At 34.2% G+C, this 24911-nt stretch overlaps 3 protein-coding genes across 5 annotated transcripts; all 3 read left to right on the top strand.

Moving 5' to 3' along the window:
• Nucleotides 1-725: 725 nt before the first annotated feature.
• Nucleotides 726-3852, top strand: LOC105796657 (uncharacterized). 3 transcript variants are annotated; one of them, XM_012626428.2, is made up of 5 exons: nt 726-892; nt 1064-1217; nt 1494-1909; nt 2449-2772; nt 2865-3852. In XM_012626428.2, the coding sequence occupies exons 2-5, from the start codon at nt 1087-1089 to the stop codon at nt 3572-3574; spliced, it is 1581 nt and encodes a 526-aa protein (XP_012481882.1). In that variant the 5' UTR covers nt 726-892; nt 1064-1086; the 3' UTR covers nt 3575-3852. The 3 variants fall into 3 exon arrangements, with proteins under 3 accessions (XP_012481882.1, XP_012481883.1, XP_012481881.1); XM_012626429.2 differs by having other exon boundaries at nt 732-902; XM_012626427.2 differs by having other exon boundaries at nt 732-1217.
• Nucleotides 3853-7506: 3654 nt separating this feature from the next.
• LOC105796658 (proteasome subunit beta type-2-B) lies at nt 7507-10204 on the top strand. The gene is made up of 3 exons (XM_012626432.2): nt 7507-7736; nt 7841-7964; nt 9673-10204. Exons 1-3 carry the CDS (start codon nt 7579-7581, stop codon nt 10003-10005), a joined length of 615 nt encoding a protein of 204 aa, XP_012481886.1. The 5' UTR covers nt 7507-7578; the 3' UTR covers nt 10006-10204.
• Nucleotides 10205-16078: 5874 nt separating this feature from the next.
• LOC105796659 (18.1 kDa class I heat shock protein) lies at nt 16079-16971 on the top strand. Its single transcript, XM_012626433.2, has one exon. It carries the CDS (start codon nt 16196-16198, stop codon nt 16757-16759), a length of 564 nt encoding a protein of 187 aa, XP_012481887.1. The 5' UTR covers nt 16079-16195; the 3' UTR covers nt 16760-16971.
• Nucleotides 16972-24911: the final 7940 nt, after the last annotated feature.

The following is a 24911-nucleotide window of genomic DNA, read 5'->3' on the forward strand; positions in this document are numbered from 1 at the left end:
TTTTAGTATTTTTAATAATTCTTGTTCATAAATTAAAAAACATGATTGTGAGAATTGAATAGAATTTTACTTTTATTTAATTTATAATTTCTTTTAATTTTCTTGTAACATAAAAATAAATATTTTATTTTTAAAACAATGAAAATGACTTTAAGATATTATATAAAAGAATTTTTCAAATGCTAAGATTTGTTCAGAAAGTGATTAAAGCTCTCATTTTTTATATTCAGTGTTAGTTTGGATGTACGTAACAGTGTCAGTGATATTAAATACTATAGTGATACTATAGCGTGAAAAAAAATTTAAGCTAAACGCATCGCATATTCAGAAGGGTACTTAAATTACATGAATTCAAACTTCGTTATCCTGTCTCCTACCTTAATATTATAATAATATTAATAAATAAATTTTAAAAACACTTTTAGCAAATAATATCTAAATGGTATAAAACAAAATCTATTGTGTCAAAATGTCCTAAAATCTAAAATTAATATGAAAAATAGAAAACGAATTAAATTAAGTTATCATAAATAATTAAAAAATCTAAAAAATTCGATCGAATCAAACTTAGTCTAATATACTTAAAATTAATAAAAAAATCAAAAATCGAATTATAATGTGCAATTCGAAAAAAAAAACTGGTCAAACCGGACTCGGTCTAGTTAGAAGGGTGGAGAAGTCATTTTATCTTCCTCACTGCTCCCCTTAAGATATTCTTCCTAGATAGTGGACAGTAAAGACTAGCCGCTGTTGTTGGGTTTTCTATTTTTTTTTAATAAATTCCTTTTTTAATTAATCCATAAACTCATCTCATACAAAACCACTTTCCTTTAGGACATCAGTTCTCGAATTCCCAGATCAGCTTTCCTTTTTTCTTTTAATTAATAAAATTGTAAATACAGGTTTCATGGTTTTGTTTTTTTTTTTGTGGTCTTGTAATGGAATCTCTTTTGTTACTTTGCCGGCTTCATTTCTTACTATTTCTTATAATTTATGATCACTGTTGAGTAAAAGAATCTGGAGATCAAAAGTTTTTGATCTTTGGGTTGCCTTGATTTTGCAGGTCAACGAGGAATTTCGGTTCTAATGATGTCAATTCCTTCACCTCCTCGTATGGGTACCCCTCCTCATATGCCTACTGCATCCTCAATCCATGAAACTCGTTCTGATATGGATAGTCCTCTTCATATTGATCTTCACCAAGATCTATTCCCAGAGTAAGCTTTGATCTCTTTGTTTTGCTTGGTACCGAGCTGAAGTTGGAAATTTTTTAATTGGGTTCTTGTTTTAAAATAGTATTAAAATGTACATCTTGTATGTAATGAAAGAAGGTTTAATTGCCATAATTTAATGATCTTTTTACTGCTTAGGGTGTATTGAAATCATTTTCAGTGTAAAATGCTGCATGTTTGGATCTGGGTAACTTCCACTTTTTGCTCCAAATTCGTGTTTATGATGATGTTTTCTTGAATGCTGTTTTATTACAATTGTAGTTACTATGGTGGACCGGCTTCCATTCCGTCTATTCCGAAAGAAGAGCCTTCGAGGAACGATTTTCCGAATGGAGATAATGGTTTTCCTCCTGTAATTAAAGAGAACGATTTCCCTACTCCACCGGTTCCACCGTGTACTTCCGGCGAAGGATTACCTTATGCTCCTATAGATTGGCCAAACCCTGGTGATGTTTGGAGCTGGAGAGTGGGGAGGAGGGTTAACAATGCTGGGTTTTATAGTGATAGATTTATCAATGTTCCGAAAAGTCTTCGGTTTCCAAACAGTCCGAAAATGTTTGCAAGCAAGCCAACGCTTGAACGTTTTATCCTATCACATTTCCCGACTGCAGATGTTAATGCTTTTTTTGCTTCGTTTGTTTGGAAGATCCCTGCAACTTTGGAACCTCCTGCCAAAGGTTGGCTGCAAACTGTATACTGTTCTCTGTTTCTTGCTGCCCTTTTATTCTTTCTAGAACAATTTAATTTCTAACTTTTTTCCGCGTGAAGTAATCTAGAATGCATCTTTGGTAACATTAGATTATAGTCGAGTAATCTCATTGAGTACATGGGATTAACGATTAATGTTTGCTTGAGTCGAATCTTTTAATGTCATGTCAATTACTTAAGAAGTTTGAAATGCACGACTAATGGAAGACAAAAGCACGGATTTTGGATATAAACATTTATACATGCAGCAGTGTATCTACTTTACCCTGTAGGAACTCTTTTCTTGAGACTCGTTCGTAGCCAAAACCTTTTGTGAGTTGAATTGCTGATGGTTGTTGTAATAAACAACAGTATTGCATCATTGACTTACTAAACATGTTTAGATTTGTAAGATAGTATTGGTTTAGGCTTTGTACCCAAAAAGAACTTTGGCTACACTTCTTTTAGATTTTTCTAGTCGAGGTGTAGAGTTGGCAAAAGCTAAGCAAACCCGTTTAATCACAATCAGTGACACCAGTAGCGGTTGGAATCGAGGATGCTAAAAAAGAAAGTAATTTGGAGGATGCTAAAATTGAAAGTAACAAAAAGACTCCCCGTAGCAGCCAGAGGAAGAGGAATCCCCCGCCTAAGCCTCTCACTCCCAGAAATGGTCAAAAGAAGCAGAAGACAAGTAAAGGATCAGGATCAGCGTCAGCCAAAGGATCAGCATCAGCCACACCTAAGCGACAACCAACTCGGCAGCGTGTTAAAACTCCTGCCCCACCCCCACTGGAAACCGAAGATAGAATTGGCGGTCTTGAACTATCTTTCTTAGATGATGAAACAACAAGAGGTTAGAATATGAAATTGCGGTTGAATTTGAAGATACAACGTATCTGTTCTCTTTTATTTTTGTTTTTCATTGACATTTTCTAATGTTTACAGCGGAATTCGACAACTATCTCAATGCATTGGATGACATGCTCACTCAGCCTTTGCCTGAAGAACCGTATTCCCATCCCGTGTTGTATAACTACTTTGCTGCAGAAAGCGAAATGGCTGAAGCTCGAATGAAACTGTCTTCATTTCTTGACATGGATTTCCCTTCGTTGATTTGCTTCAAAGACCTTGATGAACTCACAAGTTTAGCATCTAAACTTCGGAAAGATCCAACCCTTACTGCCGAACAACTTGTGAAGTTGAAGTTGATTGAAGAGATCCCGTCATTTTGTGAGGTTTTTCTCGAGAACAGGGAAATAATGGAACAGGCTGACAATTTCTTTACAACCCTTCAGCTCAATAAGACCAAGGTCACTTCACTCAAGCAAGAATACAGCGAGTTAAGACAGCAAGTAACAAACCTGCAGTCGGAAGTAGACACCAACTCATTGACGGTACAAGAAATCGACAATCAAATAGCGCAACTGAAATCCCATCGCGCACAGCTCACTAGATTGATAGAAAACAAGAAGAAAGACAAGGAGGAGTTAACGTACAATCAGAAGTTGGTGGCGAACTCCATTCCCAAAGTCGTACACGAAGTTCAGCTCGCTAATGCCAGGAAACCAGAATGGGAGATAAAGAAAGAGAATGCAGACAAACGCGAAGCTGAAATACTTGCTAAATTTGCTCCTCTAAAAGGGTTTTCCCTTTGAAAAATATCGATCTTCCCCGAATCAAATTCTCTGCTAAAGAGCTAATAAACTAAAACACAGTAGTTATGGGACTAATCTTTTAGTTTTTTCTCTATAACAGCAGGAACTGAGGCTGCTATTTGCTGCATGTGCATTGCTTATCTTTTTATTGTTCTTGTGTGTGTGTGCCTTGAATGCTATTAAAAATGCCATAGCATTATCAATAGGTAGGTATCCTTGTAATTTATCTGAAGGTCTTTAATGGTGAAAGATGTCGTGGCAGTAGCATAATTATCTAATTATTATGGAGTTGGTATTAGAGATGCAATATCCTTTTGTGCTTTGAGATCTACCATTTTTAATTTTTGGGTTTATATATAATATTAGTATTAGGGGTGAACAAAATTAGATTCGATTTTTTTCGATTTGAAAAAATCGAAATTTTATTCGAATAATTGAAAGACAGATTGGTATAAATACCTTTCGGTCCTCGTTAATTTTGAAAATAAGAAAATCGGTTTTTCTCAACAAAATTACAAAGAAAAATTCAAAATAACATTCAAAATTTAAAATAATTTTAAAATTTAAAATATTTATAAAATTTTCAAAATTTATATTTTAAAAATTATAAAAATTATAAAAATTTAAAATTGTAAAAATATAAAAAGGTTAAAATTTTAAAAATTTCTAAAATAATAATTTTGGGACTTAATTAATGATTCAAACTTATCATACCTAGGTATCTTTTTTCTTTTCTTTTTGCTTTGAAATTTTTTCAAATATATATGGTTTCAAATTTATGTGCTCTAATATATAATTAGTTATCTTTGTAACAATATTTTTATTTGACATATTTAATTTTTTTAATTTAATTCGAACAATTTCACTCGATTTGACTTGACTCGAATTGAAAAAATTTCAAATTGAGTTAGGATGATAAAATAGGTTTCGTGAAATCAAAATTTTTTCACTTGATTCGACTCGATTCAGTCGAACGCTCGCCCCTAATTATATTATATGCTTGTTCAAATTCGGTTCAAGCTCGATCCGACTAGAAATATGATTTTTAAATTTTATTTATTTTTATTTATATTTGTATATGATTAATTTAAGCTCATTTTAGTTATCTCTATATTATAATTATTATTTTTTATTTTTTTAAATATATTATTTTTAATTCTATGTTTATTAATTTTATATGTTTTTATTTTATTAAAATTTTTAACATAGAGAAGATAACATCTTTTTATGTTCAAATTATAATATTATATATTTACTTTTATTTTATATAAATTACATAATATATAAATTAAAACAAATATATTATGAAGTAAAAATGTGCTAGGTTGGACCATGAATGTTAGAGTTTCAGCTTAGCTTATATTTTAAATGGGTTCGATTTTGTATTATGAATGTTGGCACCGAATTGGATTGACTGAGTGAATCGGAAATTGGTCAGTGTATGAATCCAGAAAAATAATTGAATCTACTTTTGAGCAAACCATTTAGAACTGGTTGAATTGGGTTAAAAAAACTAGCTGAACTAGTTTCTTATATTTTTAATATATTTTTTTATGAATTTTTAATAACTTATTTAATTAAACCAAATTGACAATTTGAAACGGTTGTGCTGGTCGAATCGAGAACGGGTGGTCTGGCCGGTTTGACTATCGATCTGGTCTTAAAAACCTTATTTTTTAGGTCTCATATTTTTGTCCAAACTTTCTCATATTTCGAATAGACTTTCGGACTTGAACAAGAAATCCAGTTTTTAAACAAGTCTAGGACAAAGTAGGCATACTTTTAACCTTGAGATATTTTGTTTTTGATTTTTTTTATACAATACCCAAAATTATTTATAGTCTCTTCCAACTCTTAAATAGAACGCACTTCAGTGAGCTTAAATTCATGTCTTCTTATACCCTTAGATAGAACACACTTTAGCGCGCTTAAATCCATGTCTTCCTACACTAGTATTTGCTCGGAAAAAACCCATTCCTTAATATGTGTATATATATATATATAATTTTATCATATATTTTTATAAGTTCAAATAAACAATAAAATTTTAAAAATGATGAAACAATCTTTCAATGGACACACTTCGCTCACACCGTTCACATTTTCTTTCATTTCTTTCGGATTTTGAGTGATCTGTTTTTGTTAATAAATATAAAGGTAAATTACACCTAAAGTCATTTGACTATTAATAAATTTATACTTTGGTTATTTAATTTCAAAAAGTTTACATATTAGTCAATGAACTATTCGAAATTATAAGTTCGTCGTTGACTTGTTAAGTTGCTAAAAGACATTGGATGTGGGGATGGGTAGATTTACAATTTGGCCACTCAACTATTAGTAAGTTTACAATTGATTATTCAATTTCAAAAGGTTACGAGTTGGCCATTGAACTATGAGTAAATTTACACTTTGGTCACTAAATCTTTACACCATTACTCCCTAACTTGATAATTCAAATAGGATCGGGAATAACTCAAGCCAAAATCCTATTAAAGCCACTATCTGCCCCATGCTTCACCTTTAACCTAACTAACGCATCAACCCTTCAGTGTTAACTCACTCACCATTTTCCTTTCAGCTAAATCCATAAGTCAAGAAATTTCACAATTAAGCTATTCAACTCTATTACCCTAAACCAACAACCAAAAATCATCACAAACATAATCAAATCAAACAAAAATAACAAATAAAAAATAGGAAGAAAGTCTCCTATTTTAGTGATCCCCGAATGAGACCTATAGAAGCAAATAGATAAAATAAAATCAGAGAAAGGAGAATATAATATATATAATGAAACTTAAACGTACCAAATTTAGTCAGGACTTAGTCAGAGAGTTCTAGGTGACGAGGGCTCAATCCAAGAAAGTCTCGATGAGAAGATGAACATGTTGAAGTTAGGTGGCCATCCGACGATGGTGGACGAAGATCAAAGAGCTTCTTTGTTAGGGATTTGGGTTTACATCTGTGGAGTTTCAAGCCATTTCAAGGAAAACTAAACTATAAAGTTGAAAGAGGAGGAAAAAGCTCTAGTTCAGTGTGTTTCTTTGTTGGAGGCAAACATCGAATGTTGGCAAGATTACAAGAATACAACTATGAAAAAGGTTCCTATAACCCTAAAACTTACGAACAATTTAATGGACAACTTGTAAGTTACTCTAGATAAATAGTGAGTTACTGGCCATCAGGCATCCTTTAGCTACTTAACAGTCTACTGACTTAGATGTTAACTTTCGAATAGTTAAGTGATCAATTTGTAACTTTTTGAAATTGAGTGACCAAAATGACTCGTTTTAGTGTTAAAACTAATAAAAATATTTATATTTAAATTTAATTATAAAATATAAAAATATTCATTTAAATTTTAAATATTTTCTATTATTTCTAAACAATAAAACAAGCTGATCCAAACTAACATGGGTTAAGAAATATAAACATAATCTTAGGCCAAAATAAACCAAACTGACCGACCTGAGTGAGCTGTCTAACCCATGAACATTTCTAGATTGAATCAAAGTGAAAATTAATTTCTCCAAAGCTGAATTGATCAGTCGGACCATGACAGGTTTAGTCTAAACCTTTCCAAGGGTCAGGTAGCCTGCCCGACTTGACTTGGGCCGAACTTAGACCACCCTAACCTGACCCAAATTCAATTTAAATATAAAAGTATATAAAATATTAATTAAAGATATATATATTTTTAATATTTTATTAATTTTTAATAGTAAAACGAAATTTTTTAGCTAGCTGAGCCAGCCCAAAAATCGACATGGGCTTAATTTTTTGAAACAGCTTTAGTCTGGCCCAATCTGCAACTAATAATCGGACACTTTTCTATGACTAATATAGCCCCAATCTTTCCCCATTATTCCCCATTTTGCCACTCTGTAGTCTGTACAACTTCTTCCTCAAGACAGTTCTATTAAATACAGAAAAACGAAACCAAAGGAAATAAAATCTCTGAAAGGGAAAAAAAAACTCAAAATCAACAGATCGAAGTGAAAATGGAGTGCGTGTTCGGTTTAGTGGGCAACGACTTTGCCATAGTGGCGGCGGACACGTCGGCTGTTCACAGCATCCTTGTTCACAAATCTAACGAAGATAAGATCATGATCCTCGATTCTCACAAACTCATCGCCGCCAGCGGTGAATCCGGTGACAGGTTCTCCCTTTTTCTTTTTCGTTTTCCGTATAAATCTAGTATATTTATTCGTCCTGCTAAAATTTCAACGGAAAATTATGTAACTTTCTTTTTTCTCCTTACAGAGTGCAGTTCACGGAGTATGTACAGAAAAATGTGGCCTTGTATCAGTTCCGAAACGGTATTCCTTTGACGACTGCCGCCGCCGCTAATTTCACTCGCGGTGAGCTTGCCACTGCCTTAAGGAAGGTATAAAAGTTTCTGACTACTAATTAGGGTTTTAATAGTATTATAATTACGGCTAATTGATATTGTTGATGGCATTCGTAGTTGAAATTTTGTGGAATTTGTAGGAAGGGTTTGATGAATTGGAGTTTTTAGGCTTCTATATTTGTAGCAGTAGCCATATACAATGAAGCTTTACCATGCCCTGGATTGTATAAGGGTGGCATCACTTCTTTGCCCGTTTGCTGCATAACTCATCGAACTAGAGATGCAGCATTGTTAATCAGTGTTAAGCTATGATTATAAAGCTGGAAGTCTTGCATGGAAAGATTGAGATCGTGCTTTTTATTAAGAGTTGAATATTTATTTATAGTCAAAATTTAGGAGGTCCCTAGGTAATAGTAACTACTTTGTGTGATCAGGTGAGAGGTGACTTAAATGAACTGCTTCGCTAACCCATAGGGAAGTCTGAACTTGCTTATAAACCACTTTCTCTGCTTGCCTAAAAAAACTAATTTCGACTATCGGATGTGTTTATGATGCTTAAGGTTGGTGGATATGGAGTCACTTAGATGGCTATTGTAGGCTTCTCAATCTTAGATTTTATTTGGCCTTTTAGCTGTATATTTTGGAGATTTTTTTTGCCACCTACTAGACTGTAAAATGGTGTGGTTTCCTATTCTATATGTTCTTGAATGACATACTTGTAGATATGTTCTTTCAGTGGAAAAGAAACAATTAAATCTGGTTATGAAGTTGGGCATTGGATCTTTGTAATTAGTACTGCTTCAAGGAAATGTGCTAGTTAAGGAGGGCTCCTTTAGTGTTTTTCCAAGATAATTACCTGTGCTTGCTTTAACTAGAATCCCTAGAACAAGAAAGTTATAATACCATGTAAGGTTGATAATGATTTAAAGTAGAGTTAATACTTCTATTGCATGAATCCATGACCCTATGATGCCTCTGATAAATTAGGTTATAGTATCTGATGGAACACCTTTTGAAGCTTTATGACATGAATCCTTGTTGTTTAGGTGGAAGATCAGGTTAGAACAGTCCAAGGAATTTCGAAGTACACTGAAAATATTTTGTTATGTTTTGGAGTTCCAATGTTTACTTAAAATATCTAGTTCTTATTGACGTCTCTGTTACTTAGTTATCTGGTGTTCAGATGATCCTGGAATCTTGCAAATCTAGTTCTGGAGTTCCTTTAGTTCTAAGTTTGTGTCTATGTTTATTTTCCTTTTAGCAGTGAGTTTACTTTTAGAGTTTATATTTGATGAACTGATAGTGGATATATACAGTCATTGTGTAAAGTGAATAATAATGTCTTCTCGTTACCAATACAGATAATTATATTTGTAATGAGGTGTCATCATTCGATTCACTGACAGTTTATAGATTTATAGTGGTAGTGCATCAAATATAAATCTTTATTTTCATGACTTTTCTTCAACCAAATTCAACTCGATGCATAGATTTTTAGTCTTGAACTTTGTTGTGGATATCTCATTTCCTTTCGCAGCAGTAAACTCTACCAAATACTTGTCATTTAAAATTTTGATCTTCAATTTCTAGCAGTTGGTAATTGCATCAGGTTATGTGTTGTTGCTTTTAAGTGCCTTTGAGTGCACCTACGTACTCATCTATGCACAAGAACGATTTTTAATTCTCTATCATGTCCTTTTTCCTTGTTTCTACTATTGTTAACAATGATATTTGGTTTTTCCAGAATCCATACTTTGTGAACATCCTTCTTGCTGGCTATGACAAAGAGACAGGCCCATCTCTGTTCTATATTGACTACATTGCTACACTTCATAAGGTTGATAAGGGAGCATTTGGTTATGGATCCTACTTTTCTCTCGCTATGATGGACAGGCACTACAAAAGTGGCATGACAGTGGAAGAAGCCATTGATTTAGTTGATAAATGCATAATGGAGATCAGATCAAGACTGGTTGTGGCACCACCAAACTTTGTCATCAAGATTGTCGATAAAGATGGAGCAAGAGAATATGCCTGGCGTGAATCCGTCAAGGATGCTGCAGTTCCTTCGGCCTGAGATTTTATCACGTACTTGCTCTCCCGTTCTGGATGTTTTAATTTGCATTTACCGATAGGAAACAATGTGTGACGGCAGTGAAAATTAGTATATGAAAAACTATTTACTTTGATTTGATTATGTTCTGAAGTGGAAATTTGATGATATTTTATCTTGGAATGGAAACCTTTTTATGTGCCTCCAGGTAGAGGGAAGACCATGACAGTGGGTGTTATTGAATGTCTCATCTAATTTTAAGGATGCATTGCTAATAAAGCCTATGACAAGCTGAGTTGGACCTTTGTGGGAAATGCTTGGAAACTATAGGCTTCAGTAGTAATTGGATCCATCCTATAGTGGCATCACCAAGGTTAGGTACTAAGTGCTTGTGAATAGAAATCAATTTGATTTCATTTTTACTAAAATAGGCATACCTGTTCATCATGTGCCACAACATACTCTCCGGAAGAGAGTAGAATACATGGCATCAAAATAGGAAAATTCCTATATTGTTTGCTGATGATTGTTGCATTTTTTTTTTCATGTTAATATAGAAGAATCCAATGCAATCAAGAAGATTATAAATGATTTTTGTAATTTGAACAAGTTAGAATTCATGGTTAGTGGAAATTGCTTTTTAGTTAGTATAATAATGCATTTAGTCCTCGATACTAACATATTCTATCAATCTAATTTTAAAAATTCAACAGATTTAACCTTTCATGTTTACACATTCGATTCACAAACTTTCTAATTAAAGTTTTCAACGTTTAAAATAGAGACATTTCATATTTATTAATTATTTTATTTATGGTTGAAATCATTCAATTCGATATATTAAAATAAATTATTAATGATACGTATTGCTTATTATAGATTTAAAATTAAAACAAATAGAATAAATAATAATCTTTTAATCAATTTATAAAATTATCCAATAACATTATGGTTAGGTGGGATGTAATGGCCAACTTAATAAATGTCTCCTGTTGAAGTTTTTCAAAAAAAAAAACATTAATCATGTTACCAAATAATAATAATAATTCGTTGTTGATTATGTTGCACCATTTTAGGTTTATTTATTATATATACAAATAAGGGTAAGTTATACTCAATGTCTTCAAATTATTAGTAAGTTTACGTTTTGGTTATTCAACTTTAAAAAGTTACTAAATGATCATTGAATTATTTAAAAGCTTTCATTTAAATCATTGGACTGTTAAAAATAATTGTTGTATTACCTTCTCAGTTCGCACCCCTAGCACCAATCTATGAATGATACTTTTCTTTTCATAAAATAAATTTAAATGTCATAAATCTACGAATTAAAATCCAAATAGCTTTCTTGTTTGATATCCGACGCCAACCATCAGATCAACTTGAATCCAAGGTATGTTCTTCTACTCGTCAATGGGGCCTGAAAACTTAAATAAAAAACTTTCGAATAGTTCTGTAACTTAAATGAAAACTTTTGAATAGTTCAATGATCATTTTGTAACTTTTTTGAAATTAAGTGACCAAAACGTAAATATACTAATAGTTTAATGAACTAAAGTGTAATTTACCATAAAATAATTAAATTTATATGTTTCTGTTAATATACTTAATTGTGAGTCAACCATTCAATTATAATCAAGAAAAAATTTCTATGCATGCATGGGTCCTTTTGAATGAGCATTTACTTTCAGTATGATGCGTTTACTTTTTGTCTCATGCTATAGTAATGTGCATTTTTATTAACGAAATGCAATTTAGATCTTAAATATGTAACTAATTATATATAGGTTAGGTTCCTCTGTTATATCAATCAGACTCACTTCTACATAATTTTTTTTTATCGGCCAATCCTAATTTCAATTAAATCACCTTTCCTCATTTGTTTCTCTTTTCTTACCTTCTTTATTAGTGAAGGGGACCCTCGAGAAAGCTTTTTTGTCAATCCGGTAGAAATTGACATATGGCGATGTTATTTCTAGCCAACATGCCAAATGAAATTTGTTTAAAATTTAACAAAATTTTAACAATCCTATACTTTAATTTTTTTTCTTTATTTTCCTTTTCTTCTTCCCCTTTAGTTTTAAGAAATGAAAAACATAGAAAAACTACATTAAAATAAATGGAGGAGGAAAACAAAGGGAGAAGCAGAAGATAATGGAAAATAATTAAAAAAAGAAAGTCAAAAGAAAAAAAAATTGCTGAAAATGAAAAAAATATGGGGACTGATTGCATAATTTAACCTAAAATTTTTGTTTGAAATGATGATTTAATGTGCCATGTTAGTTTACCGTTACGCAGTTAACAATAATTAACGGCTTAGTGACTAAAATGTTATAACACGTTAACGTAAGTGACTAAAATGTTACAACACGTTAATGTAAGTGACTAAAATGTAACATTTCAAACATCAGTAACTAAAATGAAATCTGAGGTAAACAAAAATGACTGTTTTGATAGCTTACCTTGTATATATTATAGTATACCATAAAATTAGTTACATATTTAAAGTTTAGGTTGCACATCATCAATAGAAGAAGAAGAATGCACATTGTAATATCATAATGTTATATTAATTATTATACATTCATGATTTAATTATACAATAATTGATATATTATATGTCCTTAAAAGTATATGTATACTATTTTTATAATATAATATATACTAAAGATAATTATGTCACATTAAAAAGAAATTCATATTATAATATTTATTTTAATTATATAAATATTAGTTAATTTGTTGTTTAAAATAATTTAACCAATTGAGTTAATCAAATAATAAAAGGGATAGAAATTCGATAACTTTATCTCATTGTTCACTTAATTTTACGAATACAAAAGCATAAGATTTAAGAGAATAACATATTAAATAAGATATATATTTTTGTAACTTTTAAACATATTTACATTTATTATATTTATTATAAGTTATTGTATTTAATTCTATTATAAATTAAAATATTTAATTTTAGAAAATATTTTTATTGATATTTATATGTTGTTTATTAGTTTGTATAAATTTTAACTAAAGATGAAAACTAATTTTGATGGTTAAATTATAGTTTTAGTTGTTAAAGGTTTTTGTCTTTTTAACCTTTTTGGAATTAAAAATTTAAATATTTTGTAATCAACTATGTGTGCAGGTGCTCATGAGTTTGGTCAGGCCTAAGCATGATATTAACATAGTGATCCGAGCATGGACTTGGACTCAACCAAAATAGCTCGTGAAACATTGCAAGATCCAATTGAGCTGCCAATAGGGCCAATTACTCGTGCACGAGCTAAGAAGTTTAAAGAAGCTGTCACGAGTATAATTGATCGAGTTTGGGCAGAAGCTGTCATGGGATTAATTGATCGAGCTTGGGCATGCACTCCTTGCGTTCCATGCAATGTGTTGCAAATAAAGTTTTAACATCAGTGTGTTTAATTCGGTTGCTGGAAATAAGGATTTCAATCCATTTTAGTTATTTTAGTTTGAGTCTTTAATTATGTCTTAGCTTGAACATCTTAATTATGTGTCTTAGTTATTGCACTTAAAATTATGTGTCTTAATTCTGACATAATTAATATTTGTCTAAGTTCATACAAATTAAAGTGTGTTTAAACTTTGTCTTAATGTTGCATTTAAATCGTGTCTTAATGTTGGCTAGATTGTTCACATTGGCTACTGCTAGAAACTTCCACTCAAGCTAATGCATGCATACTTGAAGTTCATTGGACCACATTTATGGAGCTTTATGCACTTAGACGAACATGCATGTGGAAGGTGCTGAACACAACCTCCTAAGAGCCTTTTCGTGAAAAGCCAAAGCATCAAGTGTGTCCACACTTGACCAATCGGTTGGCTACCAAGTTCACACCTATGATTCCCCTTCTTTGCAATCAGTTTTGCAACAGCACCCACTGCTCTAGCTAATTGTCCACCCCTTCCAAGTGTGATTTTTATGTTATGTATGGCCGTGCCTAAAGGCATATCGGTTGAAGTAGATTCTTCTTTTTGATTGATCAATCGATCTTTTAGCTCCTTATCGTCGTGGAGGAAAAATCAGACTACTTGGGGGGCTGGGGTAGGTAAAACAATACTTATTATGGAATTGATCAACAAAATTGCCAAAGCTCATAGGGGCGTATCCGTATTTGGCGGAGTAGGTGAATGGACTCGAAGTGACTTAGACAAATCTTTTTTGTCGATAACCTCAGACCAATCAATCAAATATTGATTAATACGTAATCGATCAAACACTATTTGAAAACGACTCTTTTGCTCAGAAAATAAATGTTCCAAGCCATTCAATTCATGCTGTTCACACTTTGAGACTCTTCATGCAACTCAAGCAGCACTAATGACCTACATAACCATTCGGTTTTCAAAGCAGCATCAATTCATGTTCACACCATTTCAACCGTTCAACTCTATGAACATTCAGCTAATCTTCAAAGACCAATGAATTGGCTGTTCGGGAATGCAAATGTCACAATGTGAACAAGGTTGTTGGCCTCATCAACGTCTAGAAACTCTCAAGGGATGCCTTGAACAAATTAATGGTCATTAAGCACATTAAGTCTGGTTGTATTTCATGCCTATTTGGCTGGTTCTTTGTATAGCCTATAAATACTAGGCTTGAAACACTTTGTAAGGCCTTTTTTTTTTTGACAAATTTTATATACTATTGTGAGTGTTCACTCTCTTTGTTCTCATCTGACTCAAATTAACTTATCAAGCAACCCTTGTGGCATCAATTTGTTTCATTCTTGAACTTATCACTTCTTCGAAATGTGGTGTTCAACCCCTTATACTGATTGGTTCCTATCTTTCTTGATAGAGGGTCACGGTTCTTGTTACCTTCTCATAACCATCTTAAATGCTAATATAAGAATTGGGTCAATATTTTTTCTATAATATTGGTTCATTTGTAAGTCCTTAAACCGAATTCAAACTTCTCCAATTCTCATCCATCAAAACACCCATTTGCTTGCCATCCATTCACGTTTCAACCTTATCAAGTACATTACTTTGATACTTCTTAATTTCGATCGGGAACTCTTGCGACTCATAATCATCAAACGAATACGAGCTCGCATCACATACTTCATGTTTGCCTAACTCCAGTCCAACCCGAAATATAAGCTTAAAATTTTGCTTAAACTCGCCCATATTTATAAATAACTAACTCAAGCCCATTTTAGGCCCCACCTTTATTATTTTTTTAATTTTTTAAAAATATTTATATTATATTATTTTAATATTTAATAATTTTATACATTCTTTATTCATTAATTTTTTTTTCTATAATCATATTAACATTATATATTTAGTATAGGTTTATTTTTTTTAATATGTTCTAAATTACATAATATATAAAAATAACATAATATAAAATGTTATAAACTTAAAAACAGGTTGGGTTGGGTCAAGCTCAAGCCTTAAATGTTCAAGCTCGAACCCAACCCATATTTTAAACGGGCTTAATTTTTTTATCCTAGCCCATTTTTCGAGACTAATATTTTTACTCAAATCCTCCCAAATTTTGAGCAGACCTTTGGGCTTGGACGGGTAGCTTGACCCATGAACAGGTCTAGCTATGTGGAGTCAGGTATCCACAAATATCCAAATAACAAATGTAGATCTATTTGAGGAGGTCTATCTGCTCCGAATCTGATAGTAATTTTAATATCTAAATCCAAATATTATTTGAATCCACTAGAATAATATCACTTTCCCCACATAATTAATATCTAGTATGATTAAATATTCTTGTCAAATTAATAATTTAATATTTGTATTATAAATAATGGAAAAATTGATAAAAAATATTAAATAATGGATAATTTTTACATGTTCATAAAATTAATATTCATATGATGTTTGTTTTTGAAACTTAACCACATGGAATTGGTAAGCATGGAATGTTACATCCCATGATAATCGCAGTCGAATAAAGCAACACGTGTCGGCCTGAAGATTAATATCTGGAAACTTCAAAATTTCCCGAGAAAATTCTGGTGATTCCACCAGCCTTTTTTTGGCTGTATTGAAACAACACGAACAATCCAGATAAATCCCTTCCCTTCCCACCCAAACTATATATATTTCACTACACATCTCATTGTATATCACAGCATTGATAAACAAAGATCATCAAATCAAAATCATCCTCAAACTGTTCAACAATTTCGTCTCCCGTTACCAAATTTCCCCATTAAAACCAAAAATGAGAATCCCAAATCTCACCAAAGCCTTTATTTTGTTAATGGCAATAACTCTGATGTCAACCCAAGCCAACAGCCTAATCCCTTACAGTAGATCCTTATGGGACGTGATGCTCGCTGAAGACCCATTCAAAATCCTGGAACAAACCCCAGTGACCGTCCCCAAAGGATCAGAACCCGTCGCTTTAGCTCGAGCCGACTGGAAAGAAACCCCACGGTACCATGCCATTACCCTGGACATCCCAGGGATGAAAAAGGAGGATTTGAAGATCGAGGTTGAAGAGAACAGAGTGTTAAGGATCAGTGGAGAAAGGAAAGAAGAACAAGAAATTGAAGGAGAGAAATGGCATAGAGCTGAAAGGACGAATGGGAAGTTCTGGAGACAGTTCAGGTTGCCTGCGAATGTGGATATGGATCGTATCAAAGCTCATATGGAAGATGGGGTTTTGAGGATCAGTGTGCCTAAAATTGTAGATGAGAGTAAGAAGCAGTCTAAGGTGATTGACATTGTTCAGTCGGGTGGTATTGGTGAAGATGTCAAGGCAACCTCCCATGGTCATCATTAGATATTTGATTAATCTACCAGGTTTTTGATGGATTGATTTCGGGTTTTCATCGTTTCGCCTCGTTACGTAATAATAAGTTGATGTTTATGTGTTTGGTTGAAGTATGATGAAATGGTGATGCTTAAATTTCAATATTATCAATATATTAGTATTTCCTTTTCAGATAATTCTGCATCTATCTATGTCTATAACTATATGTTAATTAAATTAAATTATTTGTCTGTCAAAATTACAAATAAATAAATTTAATTTTACTATATAATAAAATTAGATAACAAACTGATTTAATTTTTCACTTTAATTTCATTAAATTAAATAATAACTAAAGAAATTAAATTAAAATTTTAAATCATTTCTTTTTACTTGATAAATTATTTAGTGCGTATGATAATTTATGCAATCTATTTTAAGACGTTTTCAGATAAACAATTTTTACCATATAATTCTTCTAGATTCATATTTGAACTAGCGAAAGACTTATCGATATATATAATTAGAGCTTAAATTTGTATTTGAATTTCAACTCTTCATTATTGATTACAAATTATTTAGTATGAAATCTGTCTACTAAAAATACCATGATTTATGTTTTTGTTCAATGATTTTATTATTTGCATGTTAATCTTATAGGGTATTTTTAGTCCTTATGGGTTAAATTTGTTGACCCAATTCGATCCTATCTGATTTTATGGTCGCTATTATATATTTCATGATAAAAAAGATCATCGCTAACAAATAGTAATGGTAACTATTCATCTTTGAGAACGACTGACCACACTCTTTTTTTTTATTAGTCATGTAATACTAATGAGAGGATAATCCTTTCATAACCTCCTACATTAAACTAGGTGACAGATTATAAGATTCGATATTGAAGCAACTTAAACAAACATTTAAACAAATGTCAAAAGCTAAAAATAAAAATAATTTCAATTAAAGGATACCATGGTGTTAGATACACTTAAATGAAGTCAATTAATCCAAAGATTGTCAACTACAAAGTCAGGTTAGATTCTTAGGTTAAACTACCAAGATGCTAGACTATGCCTTGAGACAGACACGCCTCTCTTGTTTCATTGTTTTTGTTTCGATGTTTAATGTCTCGAGACTTAACTCTCTACATCTCGAGGCAAAGCCCATGTTTCAAGTACTTTAAGTTGAAAGATCATTAATTTAGCTTCAATGTTTTATGTCCCGAGACTTGACACCTTATGTCTTAAAACAGTTTGATCATGTCTGAAATCTCAAGTTTTTATTGTAGAGGTCTTGAGATATGTTCTTGCTGCCTCAATATTAAGTCGTTCACTCTTTTTTAAATATTCCGCATTAGAGACACTTTTTGACAAATATGATATACTCTTTGTTAAATTGAGTATACTCCCTTACAAATCGGATATACTCTCTGAAAGATTTACAATATATGCGATGATCCTCAAATTTTTTATTTGCCTCCCTTTCTTCCAAACAAGAAGATTCACCTAAGTACCTTTTAAGTAGCCACAAGAAAGCAACAATCTTTGAGGCAACCAAGTAACTTCAGCTTGTTCTTTACAAATGCTGTTCCAATTTTTTATGTTTCATTTGAGCACCTTTAAAGCAGGCAAGGTAGGCCAAATATGAGAAGACAATAGCAACAAACTAAGGACTAGGGCAAATTATTTTTCTTCTTGGCTTCTAGGGAGTTTGCCACCTTTGTTTCCTTGTTTGACACTTGCATTAAGGTATCATCTATATGCATAAAATGGCTTAAAAATTCAATCTATGTTACCGTTCACTTCAAGGGCCAATTAATGGTTTTAATCACTGCTTATTCTTAGGATAGGTCCTTACAATTAATGGGATAATTGCACTTGCAAGCCATTTCTTACTTACACTTCTTTTTTTTCACTTAGCTACACTTAAGCGCAGAAGTAAAAACGGCATCCTGAGCATCAAGGATCAAGTAGGGAATCATCTGAACAACCATGAGGATATCAAAGAACATTTGGTTAGTTTCTCTGAGGATATGTGGAGTATGTCTCGCATTTCAACATAAATATGTGTGATGTAGCAACGAGGAGTTCTTTATCTCGACAAGCAGCCGACGTCATGAGAAAACAAGCTTCATCAACCGTTTAAAGCCGATTATGGAAGAAATAATTTCACCATATCAAAATGCCTTTGTGAGCAATAGGATTATTCAAGATAACATCACTGTTGGAGATGAAATCATAAATACAATCCGGAAGAAAAGGAAAGGAGGGATCATGGGAGATTTAAAATTGGACAGGCTTAGCTAGGTTTTTATTAAGGAAGTGTTGGTGGCCACTGGCTTCAGCAACAGATGGATTAATTTGATTCTAAAGTGTATTGGCTCTGTTAGTTACCAACTCTTGGTAAATAGTGATCAATCCCGGTCCTTTTGCCCACTTCGAGGAATCCGGCAAGGGGATTCGCCTTACATCTTTATTTTATGTTGCAATGTTCTGTCCCGAGCTCTTGAAAGGGTGGAGGAGCTTGAACATGTACATCGTATCAAGATTAGTAGAAATAGTTTGCCAATTTCACTTCTGTTCTTTGTTCTTTGTTCTTTGCTGACGATAATTTCATTTTCTTTCGAGACAACATAGAGGAGTTGTTGGTGTTGGAGGTAGTAGCAAGCTGCTGAAGCTTTGCTTGGACAGCAAGCCTCGAGGCTTGGAGAAGAAACAATCGAGCAAGAAAAACAGAAAGAAAAATACAAGTAGGAAAACAGAAAAGAAAAGAGATAATTTGAATGAAAAATGAGCCAATTTTCATTAACATTCAAAGAGGCTTAATACCATTACATATATGAGATAACACATCACAAAAATAGACAAGTTACCACCTAATCTTGTACCTAACACCACTAAATTACATTGAAACGTGATAATATGACTTGCTCAAGTTGTATTGCTGAATTATCAGTCAATCAACATCAAAGATACATCAAAATGTTTACCTACTTAGTTCAATTTGAACTAAATCACAAAAGGCTTAAGGAGTAACAAAATGCAACAAGCAAATTAGCAACTTCATTCTCCAACTGCTACACACCACAGCTCGATTTCCAGCATGGCCACCTTTGCATGTCGTGCATGGCCACCTTTGCATGGGAACTAAACTCAACACTTCTTCTTAGTTTCCATGCTAGTGACTCCTAATTCCCTTCTGAATTTAACAAATTTGGACACATTAAGTGCCTTTGTAAAGATATCAGCAATTTGCACTTCTGAATTGCAATGAACCAGCTCGATTTCATGAGCTTGCTCCATCTCCCTTATGACATGTAGCTTGATGTTGAAGTGTTTTGTTCTACCGTGGAAGACAGGATTCTTTGCAATTTCAACAGCAGATTTGTTGTCACAGTAGATCTCTGTTGCTCCTTCTTGGATTTGGTTTAGATCAGCTAAGATTTTTGTAAGCCATATGGCTTGATTCACAGCAGATGCAGCAACAACATATTCAGCTTCTGCTGTTGACTGTGCCACCAGACTTTGCTTCTTAGAACTCTAGCAAAACATGCCTGAGCCAAGGCTAAATGCATATCCAGATGTGCTCCTCATTCATCACATGATCCTACCCAATCACTATCGACATAGCCTATTAACTTCAAGTTTTCAGCTCTTTTGAACATTACACCATGGTTAATGGTGCCTTTGATGTACCTCAGCACTAATTTAGCTGCTTGAAAGTGTTGATTGTTGCAGCAATTCATGTATCTGGATAGCACATTAACTACAAACATAATGTCAGGTCTTGTTGCAGTCAAATACAGTAGACTACCAATGAGACTCTTATACCTTGTCTCACAAACTGGTTCATCAGTTTCTTGCCTTGATAGCTTCATTCCAACAGCCATTGGTGTGCTTGTAGGCTTGCAATTCTTCATAGAGAACTTGTTCAAGACTGTCATAGCAAAGGAACTCTGGCTGAGAAGGATTCCATTAGCTGTTTGCTTCACTTCCATTCCTAGGAAGTAGTTCATTATGCCTAAATCAGACATTTCAAACATATTCATCATTTTCTTCTTGAAATCATGCAACATGTTCTTATCTCCTCCAGTTACCAACAAATCATCAACATAAAGTGACAAGATAAGTTGAGTCTCAGCTTGATTTTTCTTTACATACAATGTTGGTTCACTGGCACTCCTCTCGAATTCCAAACTGAGCAAGTAGGAATCAATTCAAGCATACCAGGCTCGAAGGGCCTGTTTCAGGCCATACAAGGCATTTCTCAACCTGTAAACCATGTGTTCTTTGCCAGTGACTTCAAACCCTTGAGGCTGCTCAATGTAGATCTCTTCTTCTAAGAAACCATTGAGAAATGCAGACTTCACATCAAGTTGATGAATGGTCCACTGATGTTGAGCAGCCAAGGCAACTATCATTCTCACTGTATCAAGCCTGGCTACTGGTGCAAAAGTTTCCAGGTAGTCCAGACCATACCTTTGGCTAAAACCTTTGACAACAAGCCTGGCCTTTAGTTTGTTCAAACTGCCATCTGCATTTTGTTTTGCTCGATAGACCCATTTCACTCCAATGGTCTTTTTTCCAGCTGGCTTGTCAACCAGCTCTCATGTCTGATTCTTTTGAATCATGCTGATTTTATCAAGCATAGCTTGTTTCCAGCCTTCATCTGCCTCAGCCTCTTCAAAACAAGTAGGTTCTACTATAGCAAGCTGTGCCCTTTCATAAATTTCATCCAGGGTCCTTGTTCCTCTCACAGGCACATTATCAACATCCATTTCAGGACCAAGCTGCTCGAATTCAGCTTGATTAAGCACCAGGTCTTCTGAAACTGCCTCTGGTTCATTCTTCTCTCAGTTCCAGCAAGCCTTTTCATCAAAGACAACCTCTCTGCTTACCTGAACTTTGCTTGTAAAGGGATCCAAAACCTGTAGCCCTTTTTATCTGAGCTATAACCCACTAGGATACCTGGTTGAGCCCTTTTTGAGAGTTTGTCCCTATTTGCTGTTGGTATTTGTGAATAGCACAGGCAACCAAACACCTTCAGGTGTGCCAATGAAGGTTTGAAGCCAAACCATGCCTGAAAAGGTGTCTTGTGTGTAAGAGCCTTGGTGGGAAGCCTATTCTGCAGATAAACGGTAATGTTTACTGCCTCAGCCCACATGGTCTTGGGCAGTTTCTTCTCAAACAGGAGACATCTGGCCATATCCATCAGACTTCTATTTTTTCTTTCAGATACCCCATTCTGCTGGGGTGTGTACACATTTGTAAGCTGGTGTTTGATACCAGCATCATTGCAAATGGCTTGGAACTGAGCTGAAGTGTACTCAGTGCCATTGTCTGACCTTATCGATTTTAGCTTGCAGCCTGTTTGTGTCTCTACAGCAGTTTTAAACTTCACAAACACTTGAGCTACCTCAGACTTGTATTTCAAGAAGAAAATCTAGCAAAACCTTGTAAAATCATCAATGAAGAGAATGAAATACCTGCTTTTGCTGAGTGATTCAGTTCTCATAGGTCCACACACATCAGAGTGCACTAGCTACAATCTTTCAGTGGCTCTCCATGCTGAGTTTGTTGGGAATGACAGTCTTGCCTGTTTTCCCATCTGGCACACTTCACACACATCATCATGCTCCACTGAGCTGGTGAAGTTCTCTGCCAAGCCTTCTTTGGCCATTCGAGCCATTGATCTGAAGTTGGCATGCCCGAGCCTTTGATGCCAAAGCTTGGAATCATCAACAGAGGCTGTGTATGCTGACTTTGAGTCATTTGGCCAGTGCACCTCAAAGCATTTATCAGTCATTGTGACTGTCATAAGGCTTGATCCACTTGGATCAGTAATGTGGCACTGTTTGTCCTTGAACACAACAGAATAACCTTTCTCGAGTAATTGAGCTATGCTGAGAAGTTTCTGTCAATCTCAGGCACCAAAAAAACATTTGGAATAATCTTGTTGCCTGTAGGAGTACATATCAGCACATCTCCTCTTCCTTCAGCCCTTATGAACTGACCATTTCCAACCTTGACCTTGGTTTTGTAACTTCTATCCAAGGTTTTAAACAAGGAGGCATCTGGTGACATGTGGTTAGTGCAACCACTGTCCAATAACCAGCCTTTTAAGCATTTCTTCTCAGCAGCTAAGCAAGAAACAGCAAAGACCTGCTCTTCTTGGTCACTACTGTCCTCAGCTACTCGAGCTTCAACCTTTGGTTGTTGAAATTGACTCTGCCTTGGCTTGGTTTTATTTTTGCAAACCCTCTCAACATGGCTTTTCTTCTTGTAGTGTTGACATATTGCATCTGGCCTGAACCAGCATCTGTCTTCTAGATGACCTGGCCTCTTGCAATGTCTGCAGGGCTGGTCATTGCTCCTTGCAGCATCAGGCTTAGGCCTACTTTCCAAGGCTTTTTGCCTCTTTGAGCATTGGTGTTCGAGGCTTCTATGGCCTTGGCATTGAATGTACCTTCCTGGTGATCTTCAGCTCTGCTAGCTCTTCTTTGTTCCTGAGCATAAAAGGTGTTAATTAGCTCGGCCAAGGAGATGCTAGCTAGGTCTCTTGAGTCATCTAGAGAGGATATCTTGGCCACATATCTCTCAGGAAAAGTGGAGAGGACTTTCTCCACTATTCTTGCCTCATCAAAGTGCTCACCAAAGAGCCTTATACTGTTAACCACTGCCATGATTCTATCTGCATACTGCTTCACTGTTTCTTCTTCCTTCATCTTCAGATTCTCGAAATCCCTTCTCAAATTCAACAGCTGTTGTTGCCTTGTCCTCTCAGTACCTTGAAACTCCTCTTTAAGCTTGTCCCAGGCCTGTTTTGGAGTCTCACAGGCCATAATCCTTGTGAAAATCACATCTGACACTGAGTTCTGGATGCAAGACATGGCCTTATGCCTCTTGGTTCTCTCATCAGTATGTTGTCTGATTTGAGCCACTGTTGGATTGGCTCTAAGTGGCTCTGGTTCAACATCTGAGTTGACCACCTCCAACAGATCAAAAGCCTGCAGGTAGGTTTTCATTTTAACCACCCATATGTGGTAGCCTTCTCCATTGAAGACTTGAGGTGCAGCTGGTGAAAAGCTTGATGAAGCCATAGATTTGTATAACAGATCCCTTAAGAAGTAAGCTCTAGATACCAATTATTGGTGTTAGAGGTAGTAGCAAGCTGCTGAAGCTTTGCTTGGACAACAAGCCTCTAGGCTTGGAGAAGAAACAATCGAGCAAGAAAAACAGAAAGAAAAATGCAAGTAGGAAAACAGAAAAGAAAAGAGATAATTTGAATGAAAAATGAGCTAATTTTCATTAACATTCAAAGAGGCTTAATACCATTACATATATGAGATAACACATCACAAAAATAGACAAGTTACCACCTAATCTTGTACCTAACACCACTAAATTACATTGAAACTTGATAATATGACTTGCTCAAGTTGTATTGCTGAATTATCAGTCAATCAACATCAAAGATACATCAAAATGTTTACCTACTTAGTTCAATTTGAACTAAATCACAAAAGGCTTAAGGAGTAACAAAATGCAACAAGCAAATCAGCAACTTCATTCTCCAACTGCTGCACACCACAGCTCGATTTCCAGCATGGCCACCTTTGCATGTCGTGCATGGCCACCTTTGCATGGGAACTAAACTCAACAGGAGTGCATACGCGTCAAAAGAATTCTTGATCGATACTGTCATCTTTCCGAGAAAGTAATTAATCTTGACAAGTCGACCTTGATAGTTAGCAGAAATTGTCATCCTAAGTATCGAGAAATTTTCAGAAAATGTTTTGGGGTAAAAGTTGACACAAACCCGAGAAAATATTTGGGCTCTAATTTTGATGAAATGCGTTGGAAGGCTGAGTTTTTCCAACCGGTAGTTGAGAGAATTCAGAAGAAGCTTCAAGGATGGAAAGCTAATCTTTTGTGTACAGGAGGTAAGCTTCATCATTTGTCATGTTTCAAAGCCCCTGATAAGGTTTGTAATGGTATTGATAAGACCATAAGAGAGTCTTATTGGAATAGTGGTAACGGGAACAGAAAACTTCATCTGAAAAACTGGGATTGATTATGTCATTTTAAAGAGCAAGGTGGACTCGGGATCAGAAGTACCAAATTGATGAACAAGGCTTTACTAGAAAAACAGGCTTGGCGTATTTTCAAAAAGTCCAGTT

Source organism: Gossypium raimondii, chromosome 3 (genome assembly GCF_025698545.1).
Source record: "Gossypium raimondii isolate GPD5lz chromosome 3, ASM2569854v1, whole genome shotgun sequence".
Lineage (NCBI taxonomy): Eukaryota > Viridiplantae > Streptophyta > Magnoliopsida > Malvales > Malvaceae > Gossypium > Gossypium raimondii.